Genomic DNA, 27,722 nt, shown 5'->3' with positions numbered 1-27,722 from the left:
AAAGAAACTCAGTGAATTAAAATCTTCAGGAGGTCATTTCCAGCTTATTGTGAGTTTAGTTTTTACTAAATTCTCCACTTTCATAGCTGACCATAGCTGATCTCAAACTCCATCTGAATGATATTCTTTGCAGAATGAACAGAATCTAAAGTGTAACCGCAGCAGGAAGCTGGGCGTCGTTCGGAGGATTGAACAAAGACAACAAAGACCGTCTGAGTCAAACTTTCTGATTCTGTTGCATCTTTTTAAATCTGGTTTTCAGTTCTTTCTGAATCATTGTTGTTTGAATCTTTCTGAGGTCATTTATGACTCGAGCTTGTCTTTTTGCTGTCTTTGTGGTTATTTCTCCAGTGTTTTCATGACTTTTTAGCTCATTTATGACTCGAGCTTGTCTTTTTGCTGTCTTTGTGGTTATTTCTCCAGTGTTTTCATGACTTTTTAGCTCATTTATGACTCGAGCTTGTCTTTTTGCTGTCTTTGTGGTTATTTCTCCAGTGTTTTCATGACTTTTTAGCTCATTTATGACTCGAGCTTGTCTTTTTGCTGTCTTTGTGGTTATTTCTCCAGTGTTTTCATGACTTTTTAGCTCATTTATGACTCGAGCTTGTCTTTTTGCTGTCTTTGTGGTTATTTCTCCAGTGTTTTCATGACTTTTTAGCTCATTTATGACTCGAGCTTGTCTTTTTGCTGTCTTTGTGGTTATTTCTCCAGTGTTTTCATGACTTTTTACCTCTTGTATCTCAGTAAGTTCTCCTCATTTGTGATGTTTGCATCATTTTCTGGTTCTTTGTTGTCTCTTTGTATTGTATTTGTGTTCATTGTGCTTGTTTGTGTGTCTCTTTCTGGGCTTTTTGCTGTCGTCGCTCTTTCTGACTGCTTTGCATCTCATTTTTTTGTGTTTTTGTCACATTGCTTTGCTTCTGTTTCTGATTGTTTGATTGACATTCCAACAACGAATGTCATCACTTCAAACTGAGGCCCTGGACTTTACGCCCTTTGACCTTTGTGGCTGTGCTTTGTGTGCCTGTAATCTTCACAATCTATCATGAGCTCATTCCAAAGCATTCTTTGTGGCACCAAGAAGCCTTAAATCAAACAAAAGCTCTCAGATAGAAGAATATTCCCTTCAGATAAAAGGCTGAGTTAATCAAACCAAGGCCAAACATCTGTTATCAGCCTTATAATCAATAGGTTTTATCCCACTGAGAAGGTTCATAAGCATTGTGTCATGTATTGACTAGTTAAGCTTTTGTTTGTCTAAGACAAAGAAATGTGGCAGATACAGAGGTCATTACATTTCCTCATCACTTGGTAATTATAGACCAGCAGTCTGTGATGTTTAAGAAGTCAGAATTTGATTTAAATATTCCACAATGAAAGGTTATAATTAAATGATTCAGGCTGGGCTTCACAACTAAGAATACAGTAAAACCTGAACATATAATCCCAATTTAATTTCAATGTCTTATTCATTTGTTGGTGTTTTAGCTCATAATTCCAAATAGTCATACTACAAGTATAAATAATGATTATATTAGTATGTTCCCCTGCTCTGAAAATGTTGGAATAATGTTGGAATGAAGTAATATTTAATTATAAGATTTAAGTTATTAATTATAAAATATTTTACGTCTATTTTACGGCAACGTCTACAGTCACGTGATTTTTACCACTTTTATCAAATCCCAGCGTTACTTCTCAAAGTTTTTGTTTGCAAGTATGTTTTTATTTATTTGGTTTTTATTTAACTTGTTTTATAATCGGTATCAGAAGCGTTCCGCTGTGTTTTTGGAGATAACTATATTCTATAGTTCCACCAGTTGGAGCAGCGGAAGGATACCAGGTGCTGAGTATAAAAGCTGCTGCGCAGCGCTCTGTACGTTAAAAGCCGACCGGATCCTGTGCGACGTTCGTTAAACACCGGTGGAAACAATTTGCTTGTAAGTAATTTGAGACGTTTTAAAGACGTCGTATCAACTATAAACTAACCTATTTTGTCGTTGTTGATATTTTTGCGAAGAAGCTACATTATTATTATTTATTTTATTATTTTTTAATCGAATTATTAGCTACGTCAGCTAACGGGGCCTCTCGGTAAGCTAATTAAGGGTCTCGGCTAACACTGGAGCCCCTCCCCTCTTTAGTTATATTTATTCACGACAATCAATATTTATTTAAGTTTCAATTTGATAAGAATGTTTAAACCAGGATGGATGGGGTGTTTATGGTCAAGTAACGGCGAGAAAACGCCGGCCGTTTGATGCAGTTTCCGGTTACGTTAGCAACATTAGCTGATTAGCTTCACGACTTGCTAGCTGCTCTGTTTGGCCTGACAAACGAGCAACAATTCGGAACAACTTCAGCTCCCCTCAAACTTCTAGTTTTATTTTTTATCAAGCAGTTAAATATGGCTGCTACCTTGAGGCTTTTTGCTCGAACTGGCGGTGATGACTCGAACTGCAACGTCAGCGTACTGACGTAGTTCAGTGACGTAGCTGAGTGACGTTCAGTGCCAGCTGGGTTCCAGCTGCGTGCTGACGAAGCAGTATTCAGATATTATGCTAATGTCACCAGCAAACAACTGCGATTAATTATCATTTTTAGGAAAAACAAACACTCATGGCCTCTCAGGTGTGTGAACTGATAATTATTATAACCAGACTTTATTTTCTATATTCTCTAGTGTCAAGATGCAGATCTTTGTCAAGACCCTGACCGGTAAGACCATCACCCTAGAGGTCGAGCCCAGTGACACCATTGAGAACGTCAAGGCCAAAATCCAGGACAAAGAAGGCATCCCCCCAGACCAGCAGAGGCTGATCTTTGCTGGCAAACAGCTGGAAGATGGCCGCACCCTTTCAGACTACAACATCCAGAAGGAGTCCACCCTCCACCTGGTGCTCCGGCTGAGGGGGGGCATGCAGATCTTTGTCAAGACCCTGACCGGTAAGACCATCACCCTAGAAGTGGAACCCAGTGACACCATTGAGAACGTCAAGGCCAAAATCCAGGATAAAGAAGGCATCCCTCCTGACCAGCAGAGGCTGATCTTTGCTGGCAAACAGCTGGAAGATGGCCGCACCCTTTCAGACTACAACATCCAGAAGGAGTCCACCCTGCACCTGGTGCTCCGGCTGAGGGGGGGCATGCAGATCTTTGTGAAAACCCTGACCGGTAAGACCATCACCCTAGAGGTCGAGCCAAGTGACACCATTGAGAACGTCAAGGCCAAAATCCAGGACAAAGAAGGCATCCCCCCAGACCAGCAGAGGCTGATCTTTGCTGGGAAACAGCTGGAAGATGGCCGCACCCTCTCTGACTATAACATCCAGAAGGAGTCCACCCTCCACCTGGTGCTCCGGCTGAGGGGGGGGAACTAAGCTGCTGAAAGCTCACCTTCGATTCGCTGTCACTCATTCCTCTTGTTAATAAAGTTCGAGCATTCCTGAATTTAGCTTTTTGGAGTTTTTGCTAATTTTTCAGTTCAGTAAAAACAAATTTGCATTTAAAATGTTTAAAGTATTCAAAGTTGGTGAGTTTCGGTTATCAAAGTGAGACCTGGGTGTCATGGTGTGGAAAGATGTGTTGAAGCAAATAAAAAGGCTGCTCAAAGTCCTCTGGGTCTCATTTCATGTTTCAGCAGCTTGTTAACAGACTGTTTTCACCTCATTTAAGTGTTTAACTCTTCAGCTTTAAAGTGACCGAACAGCAGGAGCTTTACTGTCGGTCATGTTTACACCTGAAAGTAAAGGATTTAAATCCCTCTGGGGTTGAACTGGTTCTGAATTCACTTTTAAACATTTTCTGATCTTTCCACAATGAGTGATCAGAAGTTTAGTTAAAACCATCAGATTTTAAATGTTTTATTCCATATTTTCAGGGCTTTACATCCAGAGTACATGGGCAAGTAAGTCATCTCTACCGTTTAAAGAGGGAAAACAAAGCTGATGAGCAACAGGAGGGGGGGTTCATGCATTCATTAACAGTTTGGTTGTTTCTACAGGTTTAAAGAGCTGAGAGAATACTTCATTCCAGCTGTGACAGTTCAGGGTGGAGCTGAGACGTGAGGCAGGTGTTTACAGAGTGGTTTCTGCACAGGAGTCGCTGAAGTTGGGCTTTCCGCTGCAGTCCCTGTGTGTTTCAGGCGGCTCCTGAGGGGCGTACAGGTGGTGCTGCTGTTTGGAGAAGAAGCCAGACTCCTCGCTGTCTGACTCCACCCGGATGCTGACCGGAGGCAGGGGGTGGCGTAGCGGCCGCTGTGACAGAGGGTCCACAGGGGCCAGGCTCATCAGGGAGTGTGCAGGTGAGGGGGGGCAGGAGATCTTCAGGTGCAGAGTGATGCTGGGGAACAGTGTTGGTGGGACAGTTTTACTCCATCTCACACACATCAGTTTCCACTTCATTAGGAGCTTAAAGCAGAGCAGACGTCCTGCAAGAAGCTGCAGCCTAAGTTTAAAGAGAAATCTGCCCACAAGGGAGCATTAAAGTGCGATGCAACCAATTAACAACCAGTTCTAAATCAATATGTGTCTAAAGAAGATTTACTGGCTCATAAAAGCAGGAACCAGTGATTTTCTCATTAACTGACTGAGCTCCACATAAAAGTCACTGATAGTTTTAAATATAACCAGTGAATGAATAACTGATCGTAGATCAACCAAATATCTGAATAAAGCAGAAAGAGGAAGTCTGACAGCTGCCCCTGACACTGCAGCTGTGTTCAGGCTGAACATCGCATCCCAGCTGGATTATAAGAGCAGATAAGAACTCCAGTTTCATGCTGATGAATCTACTGACTCCTAAAATACAGCTGCAGATCTGTTGTATCCAGGCTGGGGAACTGCTGAAAGGTTAAATACACACATTTCTCACAGTATTTCATCGTATATCTGAGTAATTCATCACATTATATGTCAGTCTGAGGGCGTCCAGAAGGAGATGAACTAAAAGGGAAGATTTAATGGATGTTAGACTCTAAAAAGAAGCCGGCTGAGCCTCAGAGTCCAGTACAATTATGCTTGATTGTAGTAATTTACAGTAGTGAAGGTGCAGCGTTGCAGTAAAACCAAAACATTTTCATTTCTACTGAAGCTTTTCTCAGTTTAATGTGTTTGGCCTGCAGAGGGCGCTGCTCTCCAGGTATTACTCACAGTGTAGCTGTAAAGGTAAAAGACTGACACCAGAACAAAGTACCACCAAGATGTACTAAAAGCCTTTGTTCTGCTGAGAAATCAGCCACCCAAGAGCTAAATATCATGAAGTAGAAGATGTGAGCTCTGAGTCCAAAGTGTAAAACATCTCTAATAATGTTCCTTCTGTTGACACCATGAAGTGGGAGAAAGTAAAGAAGCCAAAAGCAAAGCCCAACATGTTGCAAACTGCTCGATCCTGAGAGATGAGCTGCTGTTCGGAGCTGTGTAAAAACACCTGCTGCAGGACTGCAAAGGGAAGGAGGAGCTGAGCTTTAATGCTTTTCTTTAGGTTTTAAGAGGCTCAGAAGGTTTCTCCAATGCCACTGTTTCATTCATATGTTCCAATAATCACTAACTTCAGAGGGATCAATAACTGCACCACAGAGGGCACCTTTGTGGGAAAGCTGCTGCTGTGAAACAGGAGCCAAAAACCTAACAACCTGAAATCCTGCTGTCTGACAGCATCTCAGACTGGCAGCTGGACTCCTGGAGGCCCAGGCAGGCTGGCTGTGGTCAGCTCTGGGCCTCCGAGGATGGAAAGAGGTTAAATGAGACCCTCAGAGAAGGTCTGCTCCCAGGTGAAGGGAACTGGAGGAGCAGCCCTCAGGTGTATTTTAGACGTTATGGTATAAAACAAACTTCCCGTTCGGACCGATGTGCTCATTTCAAAGCCTTTGCTTCAGAGTGTGTCGTAAACCAGTTAAAGCGGGTCGATGGGATGGAACTAACGCTGCGAGGACAGCACCTGGGTTAGGTTAGTGATCTACTGTGATCTACTGCGACTCTAATGTGATCTACTGTGATCTACTGCGACTCTAATGTGATCTACTGCGACTCTACTGATCTATTGTGATCTACTGCGACTCGACTGCGATCTATTGGGATCTACTGCGAGTCGACTGTTATCTACTGTGATCTACTGCGATTCGACTGATCTACTGCGACTCGACTGTGATCTACTGCGACTCGACTGATCTATTGTGATCTACTGCGAGTCGACTGTGATCTACTGCGACTCGACTGTGATCTACTGCGACTCTACTGATCTATTGTGATCTACTGCGACTCTAATGTGATCTACTGTGATTCGACTGTGATCTACTGTGATCTACTGCGACTGATGTGATCTACTCCGACTTGACTGTGATCTACTGCGACTGATGTGATCTACTGCGACTTGACTGTGATCTACTGTGATCTACTGCGACTCGACTGTGATCTACTGCGACTCGACTGTGATCTACTGAGATTTGACTGATCTACTGTGATCTACTGCGACTCGACTGTGATCTAGTGTGATCTACTGCGACTTGACTGTGATCTACTGCGACTTGACTGTGATCTACTGTGACTCAAATGTGATCTACTGCGACTCTAATGTGATCTACTGCAACTCGATTGTGATCTACTGCGACTCGACTGATCTACTGCGACTCTAATGTGATCTACTGCAACTCGATTGTGATCTACTGCGACTCGACTGTGATCTACTGCGACTCGACTGTGATCTACTGTGATCTACTGCGACTTGACTGATCTACTGCGACTCGACTGTGATCTACTGCGACTCGACTGTGATCTACTGCGACTTGACTGTGATCTACTGTGATCTACTGCGACTCGACTGATCTACTGCGACTTGACTGTGATCTACTGTGACTCGACTGTGATCTACTGCGACTTGACTGTGATCTACTGCGACTCGACTGATCTACTGCGACTCTACTGTGATCTACTGCGACTCGACTCTGACTGCGACTCGACTCTGTTCTACTGCGACTCTAATGTGATCTACTGCAACTCGATTGTGATCTACTGTGATCTACTGCGACTCGACTGTGATCTACTGCGACACTAATGTGATCTACTGCGACTCTAATGTGATCTACTGCGACTCGACTGTGATCTACTGCGACTCTAATGTGATCTACTGCGACTCGACTGTGATCTACTGCGACTCGACTGTGATCTACTGCGATTCGACTGATCTACTGTGATCTACTGCGACTCGACTGTGATCTACTGCGACTCGACTGTGATCTACTGCGACTTGACTGTGATCTACTGTGATCTACTGCGACTCGACTGTGATCTACTGCGACTTGACTGATCTACTGCGACTTGACTGTGATCTACTGTGACTCGACTGTGATCTACTGCGACTTGACTGTTATCTACTGTGACTCAAATGTGATCTACTGCGACTCAAATGTGATCTACTGCGACTCTAATGTGAACTACTGCAACTCGATTGTGATCTACTGTGATCTACTGCGACTCGACTGTGATCTACTGCGACTTGACTGTGATCTACTGCGACTCGACTGATCTACTGCGACTCTAATGTGATCTACTGCAACTCGATTGTGATCCACTGCGACTCGACTGTGATCTACTGCGACTCGACTGTGATCCACTGCGACTCGACGGTGATCTACTGCGACTCGACTCTGTTCTACTGCAACTCTAATGTGATCTACTGCAACTCGATTGTTATCTACTGCGACTCGACTGTGATCTACTGCGACTTGACTGTGATCTACTGCGACTCGACTCTGTTCTACTGCGACTCTAATGTGATCTACTGCAACTCGATTGTGATCTACTGCGACTCGACTGTGATCTACTGCGACTCGACTGTGATCTACTGCGACTCGACTCTGTTCTACTGCGACTCTAATGTGATCTACTGCAACTCGATTGTGATCTACTGCGACTAATGTGATCTACTTCGACTAATGTGATCTACTGCGACTCTAATGTGATCTACTGCGACTCGACTGTGATCCACTGCGACTCGACTGTGATCTACTGCGACTCGACTGTGATCTACTGCGACTCGACTCTGTTCTACTGCGACTCTAATGTGATCTACTGCGACTCGACTGTGATCTACTGCGACTCGACTGTGATCTACTGCGACTCGACTCTGTTCTACTGCGACTCTAATGTGATCTACTGCAACTCGATTGTGATCTACTGCGACTCGACTGTGATCTACTGCGACTCGACTGTGATCTACTGCGACTCTAATGTGATCTACTGTGAAGGGGTTTATCCATCTGAAAAAAGAAAATAATCATACTCCCTTCCACTGAAACCGAGCCAATACTTCATATATTATGGAGCAAATACACATGTGTGCAGCATTCGACCAAACAGCTGAAACATGACGAGAAACAACTCTACAGCTTCGATCGTGCTTAGTTTGACACTGATCGCCCTGTTGTCTTCAGTTTGAAAGCAGGAAAGTGGTGTTTTCGCAGCATAAACCATGGAATCAGTGAGTCTGGGTGTGAACTGGAAGGTGATGAAACAGCGGCGTTATCCTGGAGGCACGACCAACATCTGTCCCGCTACACTTCTCTGGTCCCTCGGCTGCTAAAAGGAGAACTAAACTGATCTGACGGCCTCACAAACAATAATTAAAAGCTTTATTCAACTTTGTTTTGTGTCCTAATTCCAGAGATGACTACACTGTTTGCATCGAGCCAGCAGGAACATAATCAAAGTAACAGATGCTGTTTCTATCAGCAGCTAATGCAGGATATGCACATGCTGAGGCTGAAATAAGTGATTCTAAGTGTCCACACATACCAGGATCTACATTAAAAACATCAAGTACAGTCAGATCAGAGCTCAGACGCCTCTCAGGGTTTGGCTTGACAGAGCGCTGTTAGCTGAGTGCAAACACAGACAAACAGAAGGCTCATATCATCTTGTTTGACAGCAGGTGTGAGTCTCTACTACTGCTTTGCTGCTCTCTGTCTGGTCTGTTGGTTGCAGCTCTCCGGTCAGAATCTGGATCAGCTGGCGGCGTCTCTTCTTTGGTTCAAGCCTCTGTTTTAATCACTGAACATGCTGATTTCACCTGACCCCCCCCTGTGGTGCGTTTCAGTAACATTTGGAGGCTGTAATCTGTCGGCTGTCGTGACTCCTACACCTTGAACGCAGCACAGATCTGCAGCAGTCACCTGATGCAGCGGCGGTGGGTTAACCTGACAGGTGAGGAACCTGAAGCAGTTTTACATGCAGGGTTTAGCTTTCTGAGACGATGGAGATGTGCTCAGCCACGTTTTTATTTCACTTCAGTTAATACCTTTTTTCCTCATTTCCTCCTAAAATCGGCCTGTTTGTTGGTCTTTTTTCATGGATTACTCTTGTTCTTATGCTGATTAGCTGCTTTGTGGAGTAAAATAAACAGTAAGTTGCACTTTAGAAAGTTGACAGTAAAGTTATTTATAAGGAAAAGGTCAAACATGATATTTTCAGCTGCTTCGATCTGCTTTACTGTCACAGTAATCTGAATTATTATGTGGGATCACATGTTTCATAATACAACACTTTAATGTCTGAAGTTATTTATCTCATGTCTGAAAGAGCTTTTCTCCAGAGTGGAGAAGCTTATCAGTGTATTCATGCAAGGTGTGATTGGATCTAAGCCACTTTAAGACATGAGGGAGAATAAAAGAGTTAGATTTAAAATGAAAGCTTTCACACAACAGGTTGACTTTACTCACGCAGGGATAAAATGAGGTGGATCTAAAAGTTTCACAGGGCCACACTTTGAAAAGTGCTGACCGATAAAATTCAATCAGCATATCCTGCACAGAGGGAACTGGCTCTACTTTAACTCTACTGTGCACGAGTAAAAACAATGAAAAAACCCAGTCTGCAGCCTCCATCCTGTACATATAATAGCAGAGATGCAGCAGCTGAGAGAGTAACTATGTGTCTGCTGGTCTGGAAGTGTGGTCCCAGGCAGGCGGACATATCAGATCACTGAAGGGGACGTGCAGTTTCAGCACACAGTACCTGCGGTCAAGCTCATTTTGATCGGACGTGACTGTGGCGTAAGGGTTCATCTCCTGTAGGGAACACAGACGCAGAGAAAGCACGTGCACGGCACAACACAGCAAGCATGCACGTGAATACACACACAAACACACAAAAACAGCATTAGATCCACCAAAACACTGACATTCAGTCTAATCTGTCTGAAAATAAACAGTCAGTAATGCTCCCTCTCATATAACCAGAGATTTATCAATAACTATCAATAAATATCAGCTTTATTAAATATCAATAAATATCAATAAATATCATCTTTATCATTAAATATCATCTTTATCCATAAATATCAATAAATATCAATAAATATCGATACTTTTACAGATTTATTCACAGCAGGAAACTCGAGTGCTGCTGACACAACAACAGGTGGAGGAGATGGTCGGTGTACTCACTCACAGGTGGAGGGGTTAAGGTGGGGGGGGTCTGGCTGGGGCTTTATGGCCTCCATAGGGACCTTCACTGGGGGGGGGGCAGAGCAGCTGGGCTGAGGGGCAGAGGAAGCATGCAGGGAGAACTGAATCTCAAGGGATCTGAACCTGTTAAAGTGCATTAATGCTCCTGCAGGGAAGGCTGATGCAGCCTCTGGGTCTGTTACTGCCACAGAACCTTTAAAAGCACTTCCTCTGGGTCTGTTACTGCCACAGAACCTTTAAAAACACTTCCTCTGGGTCTGTTACTGCCACAGAACCTTTAAAAACACTTCCTCTGGGTCTGTTACTGCCACAGAACCTTTAAAAGCACTTCCTCTGGGTCTGTTACTGCCACAGAACCTTTAAAAGCACTTCCTCTGGGTCTGTTACTGCCACAGAACCTTTAAAAGCACTTCCTCTGGGTCTGTTACTGCCACAGAACCTTTAAAAACACTTCCTCTGGGTCTGTTACTGCCACAGAACCTTTAAAAGCACTTCCTCTGGGTCTGTTACTGCCACAGAACCTTTAAAAGCACTTCCTCTGGGTCTGTTACTGCCACAGAACCTTTAAAAACACTTCCTCTGGGTCTGTTACTGCCACAGAACCTTTTAAAAGCACTTCCTCTGGGTCTGTTACTGCCACAGAACCTTTAAAAGCACTTCCTCTGGGTCTGTTACTGCCACAGAACCTTTAAAAGCACTTCCTCTGGGTCTGTTACTGCCACAGAACCTTTAAAAACACTTCCTCTGGGTCTGTTACTGCCACAGAACCTTTAAAAACACTTCCTCTGGGTCTGTTACTGCCACAGAACCTTTAAAAGCACTTCCTCTGGGTCTGTTACTGCCACAGAACCTTTAAAAGCACTTCCTCTGGGTCTGTTACTGCCACAGAACCTTTTAAGGTTCTGCTCTCCATCAGAGAACAGAAAGCAGAGATTTAAATTAACTTAAAGACCAGGTTCAAGAGCTTCAGCAGCAGCAGAAACAGAGATTACAAGCAGCCTTCGATGGGCACAAATAAGCAAGCAGAGGTTTCTACAGAGCAGGAAGGTGGGGGGAGGCTGAGGGAGGACGGGGAGACAAAGTAAGAGTGATACAGTGCCTTTTCAGCAACACTGAAACAAAGAGGAGAAACGCACAGTATTAGCCAGCAGCGACAGATCCTCAGCAGAAGCAGTGACACACATTTAAACAGATATGAAGCTCTGGAGCGATGCAGCAGACATGGCCACAGGGCGGTTATCCCATTTCCTCACCTCCTCGTCGCTCTCCGGCTCAGCTGCCTTCTTCTCCTTCTTCTTCTTCTTCTCGTCTTCCTTCTTCTTCTTGTCTTTGTCTGGCAGGATGTCGTCCAGCCAGGCCAGGTCATGCTGTGAGAAGATCAGATCCAGCAGCTTCCGCACAACCATCAGACCCAGAATCTGCACTCAGGGAAAAGCAACCGACAGCTGAGAACAGGGACGTGTTTCCAGATTCTGACCAAGAGCGTTTAAATCTGTCTGTCTGAGCCGGTCCGGGAGAAGCGTCTGCACCGGTTCAGTGTGGAAGCAAGAAGAAGAAACGGGAGCTGCTCCATGACCTCGGCTGTCTGCTCATTATCTCTGGAAGGCTGCTGAAATACGGAGGCTTCACAACGAATCCATCTATTTACTGAACTAACATCCTTTTCTGTTAGTCTGTCAGAGGCTGCAGATGGAACTGAGACGATCAAACAGAGGAACTCACCATCACTGGGAAGATGATGGCCAGGAAGGTGGACTTCAGGATCCACAGCACGGCCAGACAGACGATCTGGACCAGGGTGAAAAGGTGGACCCGCCTCAGGGGGACGTGTCGCAGGAAGGAGAAGTCGGGCTGGTGTTTGGGCGGCATCAGATACAGCTTCATACGCTCCCAGAACTGCAACAGGCAGACAGCAGGTCGTCAGAATCAGGCTTTCAGACGTGGGACACGTCCCGGTCTGCAGGTTCTGCAGGTTCTGCAGCTTCTGCAGGTTCTGCAGCTTCTGCAGGTTCTGCAGGTTCTGCAGCTTCTGCAGCTTCTGCAGGTTCTGCAGCTTCTGCAGGTTCTGCAGGTTCTGCAGGTTCTGCAGCTTCTGCAGGTTCTGCAGGTTCTGCAGGTTCTGCAGCTTCTGCAGGTTCTGCAGGTTCTGCAGCTTCTGCAGGTTCTGCAGGTTCTGCAGGGCCTACAGGAGGAAACTGGGCTGCTTCTCTGAAGATGTTCCAGCTGCTATCTGAAAGGTCTGTTCAGCTGCTGGAGAGAACCAGGCTCACTCTGAGGTTCAAAGCTCTGGTGTCTCTGAGACAGAAGCAGCGTTTCCTTTGGTGTCCAAAGCTGAAGAAAAGTCGCTCTGAAGCGTTAAATGATGTAAAAGTGAGTCCCTTCATGGGGCAGCAGGGTGTTCATGCTCCTACTTGATGCTTCACTCACTATCTGACTTGCTTTTTGGTTTGTTTTAAGCGTTATTTCTTAGGTTGGCCTTTAATTTAACACAAATGCCTTCATCTGGAGGGTCAAATGCAGTTTGAAATGCTTCAAATGTAAAAATCAGATGCATTTTAGAGTTAGTTTCTCTGAATGTATTCAAAGTGTTTATCCCAACGGGTTGAACTGAGTTTACCTGGATGCCACTCAGAGAGGCCACCCCCATGTAGAGGAAGACTCCGTAGAGGACCGGCATCGGGATGTACTGAATGGGTCAGAGCAGCAGAGCATTAAAGGCGGGGCTCACAGAGGAGCTGATGTGAAGGAGAAAGCATGATGACACTGACCTGAAGCACAGGAGCGAGGAAGACTGAGAGTCCGGTCAGAACGAACACCAGAATGCCCGTCAGCCGCTGCTCTCTGAGGGCATCATGAACACAACATCTTTCAGTTATCAGCAGCAGAACCACAAACTGGACAGTTTCACTGCATTTATCTGCAGGAATCTCTTCTTTCTCTGGAAGATGTCGCTCACCGGACTCCGAGGAACTGCGGCTGCTCTCCGGGGGCGCTGCTCTCGCTCTCCATCTTCAGGGAGTCGATGTGGGCGATGGAGATGACGGTGGCGGCTACGTACCACGGCAGGCCCATGAAGGAGCACAACGCCATCAGCACGCCCACCCAGAACAGATCCAGGTGGTAGCCACAGCCTTTCTGCAGGAGGACAGGAAGCTCACAGGTCAGCAAATGGAGTTTGTTCCCATTTTACAGATAATACACCCCAGAGATATGTTCTGCACCCTCCTGATCAGTCATAAAGAACGTAGCATGGAGCTCCACTCAGCTACACTGAAACTCCTTTTCTGTTTGCAGACCTTCAGCTTGTTCTCTTTCCGGTTGACGATGACAGCGCTGATCTGCTGGTCCATGAAGATGAGGATGGTGACGAGCAGAGCCGGGACGAAGCTGGCCACATACCACCACCAGGGGTTCTTCCCAAAGGGCAGCACCAACCAGCCCCGGTCAGAGCGCGTCGGCTGCACCACACAAACATGAATGAGTGAGGAACACAGACTGCCTGAGCTGCACAGCCAGCCTGTCAGCAGGCAGCAGGGAACGGGTTAAACCACACAGAGTTTGGTTAAAGCTCCATCAGATGCAGCTTAAAGCTCCATCAGATGCAGGTTAAAGCTCCATCAGCAGGGAACGGGTTAAACCACACAGAGTTTGGTTAAAGCTCCATCAGATGCAGGTTAAAGCTCCATCAGATGCAGGTTAAAGCTCCATCAGATGCAGGTTAAAGCTCCATCAGATGCAGCTTAAAGCTCCATCAGATGCAGGTTAAAGCTCCATCAGATGCAGCTTAAAGCTCCATCAGATGCAGGTTAAAGCTCCATCAGATGCAGCTTAAAGCTCCATCAGCAGGGAGGGGTTTAAACCACACAAAGTTTGGTTAAAGCTCCATCAGATGCAGGTTAAAGCTCCATCAGATGCAGGTTAAAGCTCCATCAGATGAAGGTTAAAGCTCCGTCAGATGCAGGTTAAAGCTCCATCAGATGCAGGTTAAAGCTCCGTCAGATGCAGCTTAAAGCTCCATCAGATGCAGCTTAAAGCTCCATCAGATGCAGGTTAAAGCTCCATCAGATGCAGGTTAAAGCTCCATCAGATGCAGCTTAAAGCTCCATCAGATGCAGGTTAAAGCTCCATCAGATGCAGGTTAAAGCTCCATCAGATGCAGGTTAAAGCTCCATCAGATGCAGCTTAAAGCTCCATCAGATGCAGGTTAAAGCTCCATCAGATGCAGGTTAAAGCTCCATCAGATGCAGCTTAAAGCTCCATCAGATGCAGGTTAAAGCTCCATCAGATGCAGGTTAAAGCTCCATCAGATGCAGGCTAAAGCTCCATCAGATGCAGGTTAAAGCTCCATCAGATGCAGCTTAAAGCTCCATCAGATGCAGCTTAAAGCTCCATCAGATGCAGGTTAAAGCTCCATCAGATGAAGGTTAAAGCTCCATCAGATGCAGGTTAAAGCTCCATCAGATGCAGCTTAAAGCTCCATCAGATGCAGGTTAAAGCTCCGTCAGATGCAGGTTAAAGCTCCGTCAGATGCAGGTTAAAGCTCCATCAGATGCAGGTTAAAGCTCCATCAGATGCAGGTTAAAGCTCCATCAGATGCAGGTTAAAGCTCCATCAGATGCAGGTTAAAGCTCCATCAGATGCAGGTTAAAGCTCCATCAGATGAAGGTTAAAGCTCCGTCAGATGCAGGTTAAAGCTCCATCAGATGCAGGTTAAAGCTCCATCAGATGCAGCTTAAAGCTCCATCAGATGCAGCTTAAAGCTCCATCAGATGCAGGTTAAAGCTCCATCAGATGCAGGTTAAAGCTCCATCAGATGCAGCTTAAAGCTCCATCAGATGCAGGTTAAAGCTCCATCAGATGCAGCTTAAAGCTCCATCAGATGCAGCTTAAAGCTCCATCAGATGAAGGTTAAAGCTCCATCAGATGCAGGTTAAAGCTCCATCAGATGCAGCTTAAAGCTCCATCAGATGCAGGTTAAAGCTCCATCAGATGAAGGTTAAAGCTCCATCAGATGCAGGTTAAAGCTCCATCAGATGCAGCTTAAAGCTCCATCAGATGCAGGTTAAAGCTCCGTCAGATGCAGGTTAAAGCTCCATCAGATGCAGGTTAAAGCTCCATCAGATGCAGGTTAAAGCTCCGTCAGATGCAGGTTAAAGCTCCATCAGATGCAGGTTAAAGCTCCATCAGATGCAGGTTAAAGCTCCATCAGATGCAGCTTAAAGCTCCATCAGATGCAGGTTAAAGCTCCTTCAGATGCAGGTTAAAGCTCCATCAGATGCAGGTTAAAGCTCCATCAGATGAAGGTTAAAGCTCCATCAGATGAAGGTTAAAGCTCCATCAGATGCAGGTTAAAGCTCCATCAGATGCAGCTTAAAGCTCCATCAGATGCAGCTTAAAGCTCCATCAGATGCAGGTTAAAGCTCCATCAGATGCAGGTTAAAGCTCCATCAGATGCAGCTTAAAGCTCCATCAGATGCAGGTTAAAGCTCCATCAGATGCAGGTTAAAGCTCCATCAGATGCAGGTTAAAGCTCCATCAGATGCAGCTTAAAGCTCCATCAGATGCAGGTTAAAGCTCCATCAGATGCAGGTTAAAGCTCCATCAGATGCAGGTTAAAGCTCCATCAGATGCAGGCTAAAGCTCCATCAGATGCAGGTTAAAGCTCCATCAGATGCAGGTTAAAGCTCCATCAGATGCAGGTTAAAGCTCCATCAGATGCAGGTTAAAGCTCCGTCAGATGCAGGTTAAAGCTCCATCAGATGCAGCTTAAAGCTCCACCAGATGCAGGTTAAAGCTCCATCAGATGCAGGTTAAAGCTCCATCAGATGCAGCTTAAAGCTCCATCAGATGCAGGTTAAAGCTCCATCAGATGCACACATGTGAACATGATCCAGGAACATCTTCTCTGGACCAAAGCTCATTAAAATGGACTGAGGCAGAGTGGGAAACTGTTCTGGGGTCAGATGGATCAGAACCTGATGCTGCAGCCTCCAGACTAAAGGGGAGAGGCACCATCCAGCTGGCATTAGTGCCTCTGGAACTGGGAACCTGCACATCTGGAAGGCTCCATCACTGCTGAAAGCCGTGAACAGATGTGAACCTGCTCCCTTCTTCAGGGAAGGCCTGAAATATCTCAGCAGGACAGAGTTAAACCACATCCTGCCTCTACTCCAGCAGCAGAGGAGTCCAGCTGCTGCAGTCCAGATGTTTCACCAGCTGAAAACATCTAAAAACAACAAAGAAGAGCCAGGACTCCTCCATCAGACAGGAACAGGACAGCGTTCCTCTGCCAGAGCTCCAGCAGCTGCTCTCCTCAGCTCCAGATGTTTACAGATGTTGTTAAAAGAAGAGGGGATGCTACACCATGGGACACATGGAGCTGTTCCAGCTTTTATGAGACGAGCTGCAGCATCAGATTCAAGATGAGCTGATATTTATCATGACAAAGGACAACGTGTCACTTTTATCAGCTGATGTTTTCTGTCGGTTTATGAGATTTTACACGTGTTGAAATGAATGTGGATGAAACTCTGCAGCGTTACATCTGACCAGAACACCATGATGGGGCAGTGATGGCTGTGATGTTTAACAGCTCACTAAAGAGGAAGAACCTGAGCTTTAACCACAGCAATCATACATACATTAAACAACAAGTGATTCTTCACATATCCTGCATGCTGACACATCGTTTAGTGAGAAATCAAGTACCTTGAACTCTGTTGGAACGATTAGTTTGGGTGTGTCTAACCCCATCAACATATCCAGACCCACAAAGGACATGATTGACATGAAGATGGAAAAATCACTGATTAGCTTCCTCATCTACACACACGACATGACGAATGGAGGAGAAACACAGGTGTGTGATACGGCAGTAAGGAGGAGAGATAAGGTGCAGACATGAGGAGTCCACACAGAAAAAGAGAGAAAAGAATCATTTTCACCGATAAATCCACATGAATAACCAAACAACTGATTAGAAATGAATAAAAAGCAGGTTAAAGGGGAAAGAAATGCATCTAAGGCGAGGGCTCTGTGAAAGATGAGGCGTTTGGGGACCTTGATCTCTGTGGGAACGTGCAGTTTGGGGGTGTGCAGCTCCAGCAGGAAGTCCAGCCCGCAAAACACCAGGATAGAGATGATGATGGCAAAATCACTTATCAGGGAACGGATCTGGAGTTATCAGGCGAACAAGGCAGAGCAGAACATGGGACAAGGTCTAAGGATGGTGTGGATGAACAGCAGCCGGCTCAGAGTAGCTGTCCTTTGATTTAGAAGGAAAAGGCTGGCGGTGTTCGGCAGATTTCAGTTTATCACTGCAGGTGCTGCCAGCCTTTTCCTTTAAATGTGGCAACACAAACATGAGGAAACAGCCAATATGTTCTACAGGAATCCAGCATCCCACACACGAGGGTTTCCGTGCACATCAACCACCAGCTTACCTTTGTTGGGAAGTAGCGGCTGAACTTGAACTTCTTTAGAGAAACAGTCATGGAGTAGGTGCCAAAGAAGAGGATGAAGGACATGAGAGCCAGGTCAGGAACATACTTACAGGAGTTCCCCAGCAGCGTGCCGCCATATTTCACACACTCTTTCTTACTCAGCTGACTCCAGTCCAGGTCTGTCAAGTTAAACTGCAAAGACAGGGCAGAAGCAGAGAAGAAGAAGGGGCGGGAGGGCATGGGGTGGAGGGGGAGTGCAGAGAGAAAGGAGACAACCGATAACAGCAGAAAAAACAAAGCAGTGGAAGCTGGAAACCTTCCCTCTGAACTATTCTGCTGCTGCTGAAGAACAGAAAATGAATGTTTGCACCATTTATAACGCTGTTCTCAGAACAAAACCTTCCCTCTGAACTATTCTGCTGCTGCTGAAGAACAGAAAATGAATGTTTGCACCATTTATAACGCCGTCGCTGGATTTATTTTCACCGGGAAACTAATCTAAATCAATGGTTTTGCACAGAAGAAATGTTACTCAGATGTGTTTAAAAGTGAAAACACTAACATCACCAGAGGGGGGGGGGGCTTTAGGTTGAGCTAACCACAAACCAACCTCAGGGAGGAAGAAGACAACAATCGCTGCGGTAGACTTTTCCTGAAGGGGATCCAGTGGCTGCAATGGGGCTCCTGGCTTTATGCTAAATTGTTTTTAGCAAAACATCGACTTCCAGCAATGTGTTCTTCACAGTATTTCAAATCCCAGCCCTCCAATTAGCCCAAATCTGTCTGAATAACTACCTGAACACCACCCACAGACTGAAAATACGTGCTAAATAGTGGCCGATGTTGCTGTAGCTTCAGCTTTTAACCCGAGCTGTTAATGTAGCCTGAACAATCCTCAGAGGATGCATGAAACTTTGCTGCAGTTTGTCACTTACCAGCAGAGTCATGTTATCATCTGCGAGCGGAGCTGAAACATTCAAACCCAGAGCAGATGCTGAAGAGGGGAAACAGAAGAGGTTTAGTTTATTTCCTGAGGCTACACCCGGCTGCTGTCTGTTCTCCATCACTTTACACGGTTACTCACTTTATCAGACGGCATCCGACATGAGGCAGAAACACAGAAGATACACAGAAATCATCACAGAGTAACGCATTTTCCTCTGATTAAAAACACCCCAAAGAATCTATGTGGGTGTTACGGCCAAAACTGGGATCTATTAGTGAAATTAAGCATCTAGAGATGCTACAATTAATGAAACACCTTAAATATGACGAGTCATGTGAAAAGAAGACGGATATCTCTCCTCTCTGTCTCTCTGAGAGAAGAAGTGTTCAGAAACAGCCCAACCAACCCCAAACCAACAGCTGGGTTTTAGCCCCAGGTCCTTTCTGCAGGGTAAAGCATATTCTTAACTGACTCTGGATCAGGGCTATTTTAGCGGGATGCCTGATTTCCCCAGACTCACCGTTTAGTCCCTGCAGTTTAAACAAAGGTTGGAGGAAGGCTGCTGGGAAAATGTTCAGTCCTTTGGGAGAGTTTCTGGTCTAAATTTGATCAGTTTTACTGTGCGAATGGACACAAAGTTAACTGCAATGAGGAATAGAGTCTAAGATATATTGTGAACTTGTCTAAACTTGAACCTCTTAAGCTTTAACCTGTTCTCCTAACTGGTCTCCTAACTGGTCTCCTAACTGGTCTCCTAACTGGTCTCCTAACTGGTTTCCTAACTGGTCTCCTAACTGGTTTCCTAACTGGTCTCCTAACTGGTCTCCTAACTGGTTTCCTAACTGGTCTCTTAACTGGTCTCCTAACTGGTTTCCTAACTGGTTTCCTAACTGGTTTCCTAACTGGTTTCCTAACTGGTCTCCTAACTGGTTTCCTAACTGGTTTCCTAACTGGTCTCCTAACTGGTCTCCTAACTGGTCTCCTAACTGGTTTCCTAACTGGTCTCCTAACTGGTCTCCTAACTGGTCTCCTAACTGGTTTCCTAACTGGTTTCCTAACTGGTCTCCTAACTGGTCTCCTAACTGGTCTCCTAACTGGTTTCCTAACTGGTCTCCTAACTGGTCTCCTAACTGGTTTCCTTACTGGTCTCCTAACTGGTCTCCTAACTGGTCTCCTAACTGGTTTCCTAACTGGTTTCCTAACTGGTCTCCTAACTGGTCTCCTAACTGGTTTCCTAACTGGTCTCCTAACTGGTCTCCTAACTGGTCTCCTAACTGGTTTCCTAACTGGTTTCCTAACTGGTCTCCTAACTGGTCTCCTAACTGGTTTCCTAACTGGTCTCCTAACTGGTCTCCTAACTGGTTTCCTTACTGGTCTCCTAACTGGTCTCCTAACTGGTCTCCTAACTGGTTTCCTAACTGGTTTCCTAACTGGTTTCCTAACTGGTCTCTTAACTGGTCTCCTAACTGGTTTCCTAACTGGTTTCCTAACTGGTTTCCTAACTGGTTTCCTAACTGGTCTCCTAACTGGTTTCCTAACTGGTCTCCTAACTGGTTTCCTAACTGGTTTCCTAACTGGTCTCCTAACTGGTCTCCTAACTGGTCTCCTAACTGGTTTCCTAACTGGTCTCCTAACTGGTCTCCTAACTGGTCTCCTAACTGGTTTCCTAACTGGTTTCCTAACTGGTCTCCTAACTGGTCTCCTAACTGGTCTCCTAACTGGTTTCCTAACTGGTCTCCTAACTGGTCTCCTAACTGGTTTCCTTACTGGTCTCCTAACTGGTCTCCTAACTGGTCTCCTAACTGGTTTCCTAACTGGTTTCCTAACTGGTCTCCTAACTGGTCTCCTAACTGGTTTCCTAACTGGTCTCCTAACTGGTCTCCTAACTGGTCTCCTAACTGGTTTCCTAACTGGTTTCCTAACTGGTCTCCTAACTGGTCTCCTAACTGGTTTCCTAACTGGTCTCCTAACTGGTCTCCTAACTGGTCTCCTAACTGGTCTCCTAACTGGTTTCCTAACTGGTTTCCTAACTGGTCTCCTAACTGGTCTCCTAACTGGTCTCCTAACTGGTTTCCTAACTGGTCTCCTAACTGGTTTCCTAACTGGTCTCCTAACTGGTCTCCTAACTGGTCTCCTAACTGGTTTCCTAACTGGTCTCCTAACTGGTCTCCTAACTGGTCTCCTAACTGGTTTCCTAACTGGTCTCCTAACTGGTTTCCTAACTGGTCTCCTAACTGGTTTCCTAACTGGTTTCCTAACTGGTTTCCTAACTGGTCTCCTAACTGGTCTCCTAACTGGTCTCCTATCTGGTTTCCTAACTGGTCTCCTAACTGGTCTCCTAAACTTGATCACATTCAGCAGCACAGCTGTAGGACGGCGGTTCGGAGGCAGAGCCACACATCAGTGAAGCTGAATCCCCGAGTTCAAGTCCAGCCTTAATTTTTAAAGTATCTTTACTGTGAAATAGAGAAAACCTTCATCAGGAAAAGGACCGTGTACTGAAGACTCACCCTGGTCTGGAGCGATGCATTCGCACTTGTAGGACGTGATGTAATCAGGTTTGAAGCCTCGGTTGATTGGATAATACTTAAAGCATCCCACCTGCAGCAGGCAAAGGTTTTCAGGTTCAGTTCATGTGTGATACTTCAGATGTCATGCAGGGTACCCACCATCTTCTTGATGGCGTCGGAGATGAATATGAAGGAGATGAGGCTGGAGAAGCCCTCCTCGGTGAAGCGGGTCATGTATTTGATGATGTAGCTGGCGTCCGTGACAACCAGCAGAAAACACTGCAGACATGAGTGGAGGCCAATCCACAACCGGAGCTCCATGTAGTCTATTTCATTGTTCCTGTGAGGGCAGTCAGAGCAGAGGTGAGCTGGAAAACTCGTGGTTAAACTTCTAAATGCTTCGGCACGTCTTACTTGCAGAACTCATAGAGCAGTTTCTCAAAGATGAGGATTGGTCCAGTTGAACTGAGGATGATGAGAGGTTGTCCACTGAACACACAGAAGACGGTTCCTGCCAAAGCAGTGCCAAGGAAACTCTCCATCACCCCCTTAGAGACAAAGATGGGACAGTCAGGCAAACTGTAGCTGGCTGCAAGACTTATGAGGACCTGGTAGCTGTCAGTAACCCAACATGCCCCCCAGCTCCTAACTGGTCTCCTAACTGGTCTCCTAACTGGTTTCCTAACTGGTTTCCTAACTGCTCTCCTAACTGGTTTCCTAACTGGTTTCCTAACTGGTTTCCTAACTGGTTTCCTAACTGGTCTCCTAACTGGTCTCCTAACTGGTCTCCTAACTGGCTTCCTAACTGGTCTCCTAACTGGTCTCCTAACTGGTTTCCTAACTGGTTTCCTAACTGGTTTCCTAACTGTTCTCCTAACTGGTTTCCTAACTGCTCTCCTAACTGGTCTCCTAACTGGTCTCCTAACTGGTTTCCTAACTGGTTTCCTAACTGGTTTCCTAACTGCTCTCCTAACTGCTCTCCTAACTGCTCTCCTAACTGCTCTCCTAACTGGTTTCCTAACTGGTTTCCTAACTGGTCTCCTAACTGCTCTCCTAACTGCTCTCCTAACTGGTTTCCTAACTGGTCTCCTAACTGGTCTCCTAACTGGTCTCCTAACTGGTCTCCTAACTGGTCTCCTAACTGGTTTCCTAACTGCTCTCCTAACTGGTTTCCTAACTGGTCTCCTAACTGGTCTCCTAACTGGTTTCCTAACTGGTCTCCTAACTGGTCTCCAGCCTGTGAAACCTCTGCAGATGGTCCAGAACGCGGCGGTGCGTCTGGTCTTGGATCAGCCTAAAAGAACACGCCCCCCCTCTGTTCATTGAGCTCCTCTGGCTGCCCTTAGCCGCCCGCATCAGATCCAAGTCCCTGATGTTAGCTACAAAGAGCTTAATGGAACGGCTCCATCTACTTGAATGCTCTTGCAAAGGCTTCTGTCCCAACTGGGTCCCTCCGTTGGTCCCAGGATTGTCGTCTAGCAGCTCCTACACCACGCCTAAGACAATCCAAACTCTGTTCATGTGTCGTCCCACGATGGTGGAATGACCTACCGAGCGCTACCAGAACAGGGGCGTCCCTGTCTATCTTCAAGAAGCTCCTGAAAACCCAGCTCTTCAGAGAGCATCTCCTATCCCAGCACTTACCTTGTACTTCCCTCCCCCCTCTATCTCTGCACTTTATCTTTCTGCACTTCCTTCTATGCCTGCACCCTATCTCTGCTCTGTCCCCTCTGACAGAGTCGGACTCCTGGGTTCCTTCTATGGAGCTTATTGTTAGCTTTTTATAAAGCTGTTATATCTTCATTTGTGAGTCGCTTTGGATAAAAGCGTCTGATAAATACAGAAACAGAAACATGAGGACCTGGTAGCTGTCAGTAGCATCTCCCAGCAGTCCTCCAAAGGTGATGGCGTTGGTGATGCAGCCCAGGTAGATGAAAAGCACTGCAGAGATGGACTGGATATGGAAGCCATCGTAGATGTCACTACAATAAAACGGGATCTTCCTTTTGATGTCCAGCCATAACCCTCCAGCAAACCTGTAAAAAAGCAGATACAGAACAAAGTTAGACTCACAAAATGGGAATAAAGCTGGACTGTGTGACAGTGAGGCCCCTGTGATGCTCCTCTTGTTGCTCAGGTTGGTATTTGAATGCAGCAGTTCGCCCTACAGCTGGTTGGTTTCAGTAATCTGAGGCACATCCATGTGAGATTTAACTCTTGGTTTACCGCCATCGCAGCTCTAGATTCTTGCTCGGTTTGTTTCCTCTTTGTGTTCACCACTGTGTTGGCTGGTTTCCCTGCTTTAATACCTTGTTATAAACACATAATTCAGTTTGGTTCAGATGTTTTAATCATTGCTGTTGGGAGAGCAGTCGCCTGCTAATCAGAGGGTCAGTGGTTCGACTCCCGGGTTCTTTGGGCCACGTGTCCAAGTGTCCTTGGGCAAGAAACTGAACCCCTTCAGGTTTGGGTTCAGGTTTGGGTTCAGGTTTGGGTTCATGTTTGGGTTCAGGTTTGGGTTCAGGTTTGGGTTCATGTTTGGGTTCATGTTTGGGTTCAGGTTTGGGTTCATGTTTGGGTTCATGTTTGGGTTCATGTTTGGGTTCATGTTTGGGTTCAAGTTTGGGTTCATGTTTGGGTTCATGTTTGGGTTCATGTTTGGGTTCATGTTTGGGTTCAGGTTTGGGTTTAGATTTGGATTCAGGTTTGGGTTCATGTTTGGGTTTAGATTTGGATTCAGGTTTGGGTTCATGTTTGGGTTCATGTTTGGGTTCATGTTTGGGTTCAAGTTTGGGTTCATGTTTGGGTTCATGTTTGGGTTCATGTTTGGGTTCAGGTTTGGGTTCAAGTTTGGGTTCATGTTTGGGTTCTGGTTTGGGTTCAGGTTTGGGTTCAAGTTTGGGTTCATGTTTGGGTTCATGTTTGGGTTCATGTTTGGGTTCAGGTTTGGGTTCAGGTTTGGGTTCATGTTTGGGTTTAGATTTGGGTTCAGGTTTGGGTTCATGTTTGGGTTCATGTTTGGGTTCATGTTTGGGTTCATGTTTGGGTTCAAGTTTGGGTTCATGTTTGGGTTCTGGTTTGGGTTCAGGTTTGGGTTCATGTTTGGGTTCATGTTTGGGTTCATGTTTGGGTTTAGATTTGGATTCAGGTTTGGGTTCATGTTTGGGTTCATGTTTGGGTTCAGGTTTGGGTTCATGTTTGGGTTCATATTTGGGTTCAGGTTTGGGTTCATGTTTGGGTTCAGGTTTGGGTTCATGTTTGGGTTCATATTTGGGTTCATGTTTGGGTTCATGTTTGGGTTCAGGTTTGGGTTCAGGTTTGGGTTCAGGTTTGGGTTCATGTTTGGGTTCATGTTTGGGTTCAGGTTTGGGTTCAGGTTTGGGTTCATGTTTGGGTTCATGTTTGGGTTCAGGTTTGGGTTCAGGTTTGGGTTCAGGTTTGGGTTCAGGTTTGGGTTCATGTTTGGGTTTATGTTTGGGTTCAGGTTTGGGTTCAGGTTTGGGTTCATGTTTGGGTTCAGGTTTGGGTTCAGGTTTGGGTTCATGTTTGGGTTCATGTTTGGGTTCAGGTTTGGGTTCAGGTTTGGGTTCATGTTTGGGTTCAGGTTTGGGTTCATGTTTGGGTTTATGTTTGGGTTCAGGTTTGGGTTCAGGTTTGGGTTCATGTTTGGGTTCAGGTTTGGGTTCAGGTTTGGGTTCAGGTTTGGGTTCAGGTTTGGGTTCATGTTTGGGTTCAGGTTTGGGTTCAGGTTTGGGTTCATGTTTGGGTTCAGGTTTGGGTTCATGTTTGGGTTCAGGTTCGGGTTCATGTTTGGGTTCATGTTTGGGTTCAGGTTTGGGTTCAAGTTTGGGTTCATGTTTGGGTTCAGGTTTGGGTTCAGGTTTGGGTTCAGGTTTGGGTTCAGGTTTGGGTTCATGTTTGGGTTTATGTTTGGGTTCAGGTTTGGGTTCATGTTTGGGTTCAGGTTTGGGTTCAGGTTTGGGTTCAGGTTTGGGTTCATGTTTGGGTTTATGTTTGGGTTCAGGTTTGGGTTCATGTTTGGGTTCAGGTTTGGGTTCAGGTTTGGGTTCAGGTTTGGGTTCATGTTTGGGTTCAGGTTTGGGTTCAGGTTTGGGTTCATGTTTGGGTTCAGGTTTGGGTTCAGGTTCGGGTTCATGTTTGGGTTCATGTTTGGGTTCAGGTTTGGGTTCAGGTTTGGGTTCATGTTTGGGTTCAGATTTGGGTTCAAGTTTGGGTTCAGGTTTGGGTTCATGTTTGGGTTCATGTTTGGGTTCATGTTTGGGTTCAGGTTTGGGTTCATGTTTGGGTTCAGGTTTGGGTTCATGTTTGGGTTCAGGTTTGGGTTCAAGTTTGGGTTCATGTTTGGGTTCAGGTTTGGGTTCAGGTTTGGGTTTAGATTTGGATTCAGGTTTGGGTTCATGTTTGGGTTCAGGTTTGGGTTCAAGTTTGGGTTCATGTTTGGGTTCAGGTTTGGGTTCAGGTTTGGGTTCAGGTTTGGGTTCAGGTTTGGGTTTAGATTTGGATTCAGGTTTGGGTTCATGTTTGGGTTCATGTTTGGGTTCATGTTTGGGTTCAGGTTTGGGTTCATGTTTGGGTTCAGGTTTGGGTTCAGGTTTGGGTTCAAGTTTGGGTTCAGGTTCGGGTTCAGGTTTGGGTTCAGGTTTGGGTTCATGTTTGGGTTCAAGTTTGGGTTCATGTTTGGGTTCATGTTTGGGTTCAAGTTTGGGTTATTCTTTGGATTCTTTGGATTCTTTGGACTGTAATGGATTCCTTAGCTGTGCCTTTTGTAGATTCATTCATTTTAAATCTCACTGCTTCAGACTGAATGTTTTCCTTCTGGATCCTCCACAGAGCTAAGTTTTGACACTTCCTCGGTCCTATTCCAGTTTGTCCTCACCTCCCAGTGAATTTCAGCTCCTCTCCCAGCTCGTGTGGAGCCGGAAGTTCTTCATCTTCTCCTCCGGCAGCTCCACCAGCTGAGCCATTCATCTGACCCAGCTCATTCAGGTTCAGCACTGACTTCCTGGGATAAAGAAAGTAGAGACAGTTGGATTCAGTTAAACTCAACAAGCTCTTCATAAATTCATATTAAAAAAGAACACAGCATTAGCCACTATGATGTGGATGGTATTTTGTAGAGGTGTGCACCCCACCACTCTAACAGGTCCCAACCCAGGCAACAGTCTCATCCACGGTGACCCAAAAGAACCGCGGTAAAAGTTCCACTTCCAGATAACTTAAGCCCTCCCAAAGAGGTCCAGTGTCCAGTTGTGGGAGCTCCTCAGTATTATGTAGGTAGTTTTAATGTTTCAAGTAACGCCTTAAACAAAGTGACTTTATTTGAAAAAGTTCACTATAAAATGCAATAAACTGTTATATAAAACAGTAAATGTCTCTATTTAGATGAAAGCTTCTTCTGTTAGAAACAGGTGGATCTGACCAGCCAATCGATGCAGTTCATCACACTCTGACACCTTTAGAGTCTATATGAAAACTAAACAGAAACCAGCATGAAGACTTAAAGAAATATACATACAAAAACACAGGAAAACGTGCCTCATTTCTGCTGATGGAACCTTTTTGGGAGGTTCGATGCGTATTTTCGGGTCCCATTCACCCGGAGGAAGGACGATCACTTCATCCAGAAACTCATCAACACCTGCGATCAAGTCTTCACGCTCCCTTGCTTTGTAGGCAACATCACTAAACAGCTGATCGGGAAGAGATGATAAAAGCTGTAAAATCTGATCTGTGCACAGGAAATGGTTGTCAGGGTGAGATTAGTCTCTTACATCATCCACCATGAGGGTAGCAATAGCTCTGCCGATCTCATTGTAGGACTTGGTTTTCCCTTGAGGTCCCAGCAGGATGAACAGAAACCTGTAACAGGAGGGTATTAAAAAGGCTCCCGAGTCCAAAGACCCGCTGGAGAGTGAGGCAGTGAGGATGTCTACCTGGTCGGCACGGGGACCTCGGTGAGGCCTCCCAGAGTCGTTGCTTGAGCCAAACGTACAAAGGAGACAAATGGTTTATCCAGGAAATCCACCTCACCGATCAGGACGTTGGAGGCTTCAGCGTCTCGAGGAATCTTCTTCATGAACTTGTTCTTCAGCTGGCAGAGGAGGGCGAGAAACCACATGTTCGACATCAGATGATGCTTCCTCACTGGCATATCAGGCGCTAACAGATCCTCAAATGGTCATTTACTTCAGCTGAACTGGTAAACCAACCACAAAGACTTAAACCCACAGTTTCTTATTGAGTCACTCCTAACAGGCGCGAATCACGATCACAGTCGTTCACGATCTATTGATCAGGTGGTCCAAAACTCCCCAAATTAAGAGAACTACAAGAAAAATTATCAA

The 27,722-nt window shown here is 45.7% G+C and overlaps 2 protein-coding genes across 6 annotated transcripts in view; one reads left to right on the top strand and one right to left on the bottom strand.

Annotated features, from left to right (window-relative positions):
* Nucleotides 1-1,833: 1,833 nt before the first annotated feature.
* Nucleotides 1,834-3,598, top strand: LOC140276774 (polyubiquitin-B-like). The gene is made up of 2 exons (XM_072371575.1): nucleotides 1,834-1,940; nucleotides 2,684-3,598. The coding sequence occupies exon 2, from the start codon at nucleotides 2,691-2,693 to the stop codon at nucleotides 3,378-3,380; it is 690 nt and encodes a 229-aa protein (XP_072227676.1). The 5' UTR covers nucleotides 1,834-1,940; nucleotides 2,684-2,690; the 3' UTR covers nucleotides 3,381-3,598.
* A 287-nt stretch (nucleotides 3,599-3,885) lies between these two features.
* The window catches only part of slc4a5b (solute carrier family 4 member 5b), a 44,205-nt gene continuing 20,368 nt past the window's right edge, over nucleotides 3,886-27,722 (bottom strand). For 2 of the 5 annotated variants that reach the window (XM_072372066.1, XM_072372069.1), the window contains 19 exons: nucleotides 27,312-27,469; nucleotides 27,150-27,237; nucleotides 26,910-27,068; nucleotides 26,255-26,376; nucleotides 23,219-23,393; nucleotides 21,772-21,905; nucleotides 21,517-21,697; nucleotides 21,358-21,448; nucleotides 18,837-18,895; nucleotides 17,902-18,093; nucleotides 17,519-17,632; nucleotides 13,756-13,917; nucleotides 13,416-13,594; nucleotides 13,228-13,300; nucleotides 13,077-13,145; nucleotides 12,182-12,355; nucleotides 11,713-11,877; nucleotides 10,439-10,530; nucleotides 9,275-10,060 (listed from right to left, as the gene is read on the bottom strand). In XM_072372066.1, the coding sequence (XP_072228167.1) occupies nucleotides 10,054-10,060; nucleotides 10,439-10,530; nucleotides 11,713-11,877; nucleotides 12,182-12,355; nucleotides 13,077-13,145; nucleotides 13,228-13,300; nucleotides 13,416-13,594; nucleotides 13,756-13,917; nucleotides 17,519-17,632; nucleotides 17,902-18,093; nucleotides 18,837-18,895; nucleotides 21,358-21,448; nucleotides 21,517-21,697; nucleotides 21,772-21,905; nucleotides 23,219-23,393; nucleotides 26,255-26,376; nucleotides 26,910-27,068; nucleotides 27,150-27,237; nucleotides 27,312-27,469 (2,394 nt within the window). In that variant the 3' untranslated portion in view covers nucleotides 9,275-10,053. Of the gene's footprint in view, nucleotides 4,342-9,274; nucleotides 10,061-10,438; nucleotides 10,531-11,712; nucleotides 11,878-12,181; nucleotides 12,356-13,076; nucleotides 13,146-13,227; nucleotides 13,301-13,415; nucleotides 13,595-13,755; nucleotides 13,918-17,518; nucleotides 17,633-17,901; nucleotides 18,094-18,836; nucleotides 18,896-21,357; nucleotides 21,449-21,516; nucleotides 21,698-21,771; nucleotides 21,906-23,218; nucleotides 23,394-26,254; nucleotides 26,377-26,909; nucleotides 27,069-27,149; nucleotides 27,238-27,311; nucleotides 27,470-27,722 lie in introns of those variants that run through there. The other 3 variants (XR_011909072.1, XM_072372067.1, XM_072372068.1) reach the window with 3 other exon arrangements.

Source organism: Leuresthes tenuis, unplaced genomic scaffold (genome assembly GCF_036924035.1).
Source record: "Leuresthes tenuis unplaced genomic scaffold, fLeuTen1.0.hap1 SCAF_19, whole genome shotgun sequence".
NCBI classification, from domain to species: domain Eukaryota; kingdom Metazoa; phylum Chordata; class Actinopteri; order Atheriniformes; family Atherinopsidae; genus Leuresthes; species Leuresthes tenuis.
The sequence above is the reverse complement of the archived record's forward strand: the minus strand, read 5'-3'. Positions and strand labels throughout refer to the sequence as shown.

What these genes read in the sequence shown, in the direction of transcription:
- LOC140276774 (XM_072371575.1), top strand. Translation starts at nt 2,691, where the DNA reads ATGCAGATCTTTGTCAAGACCCTGACCGGTAAGACCATCACCCTAGAG.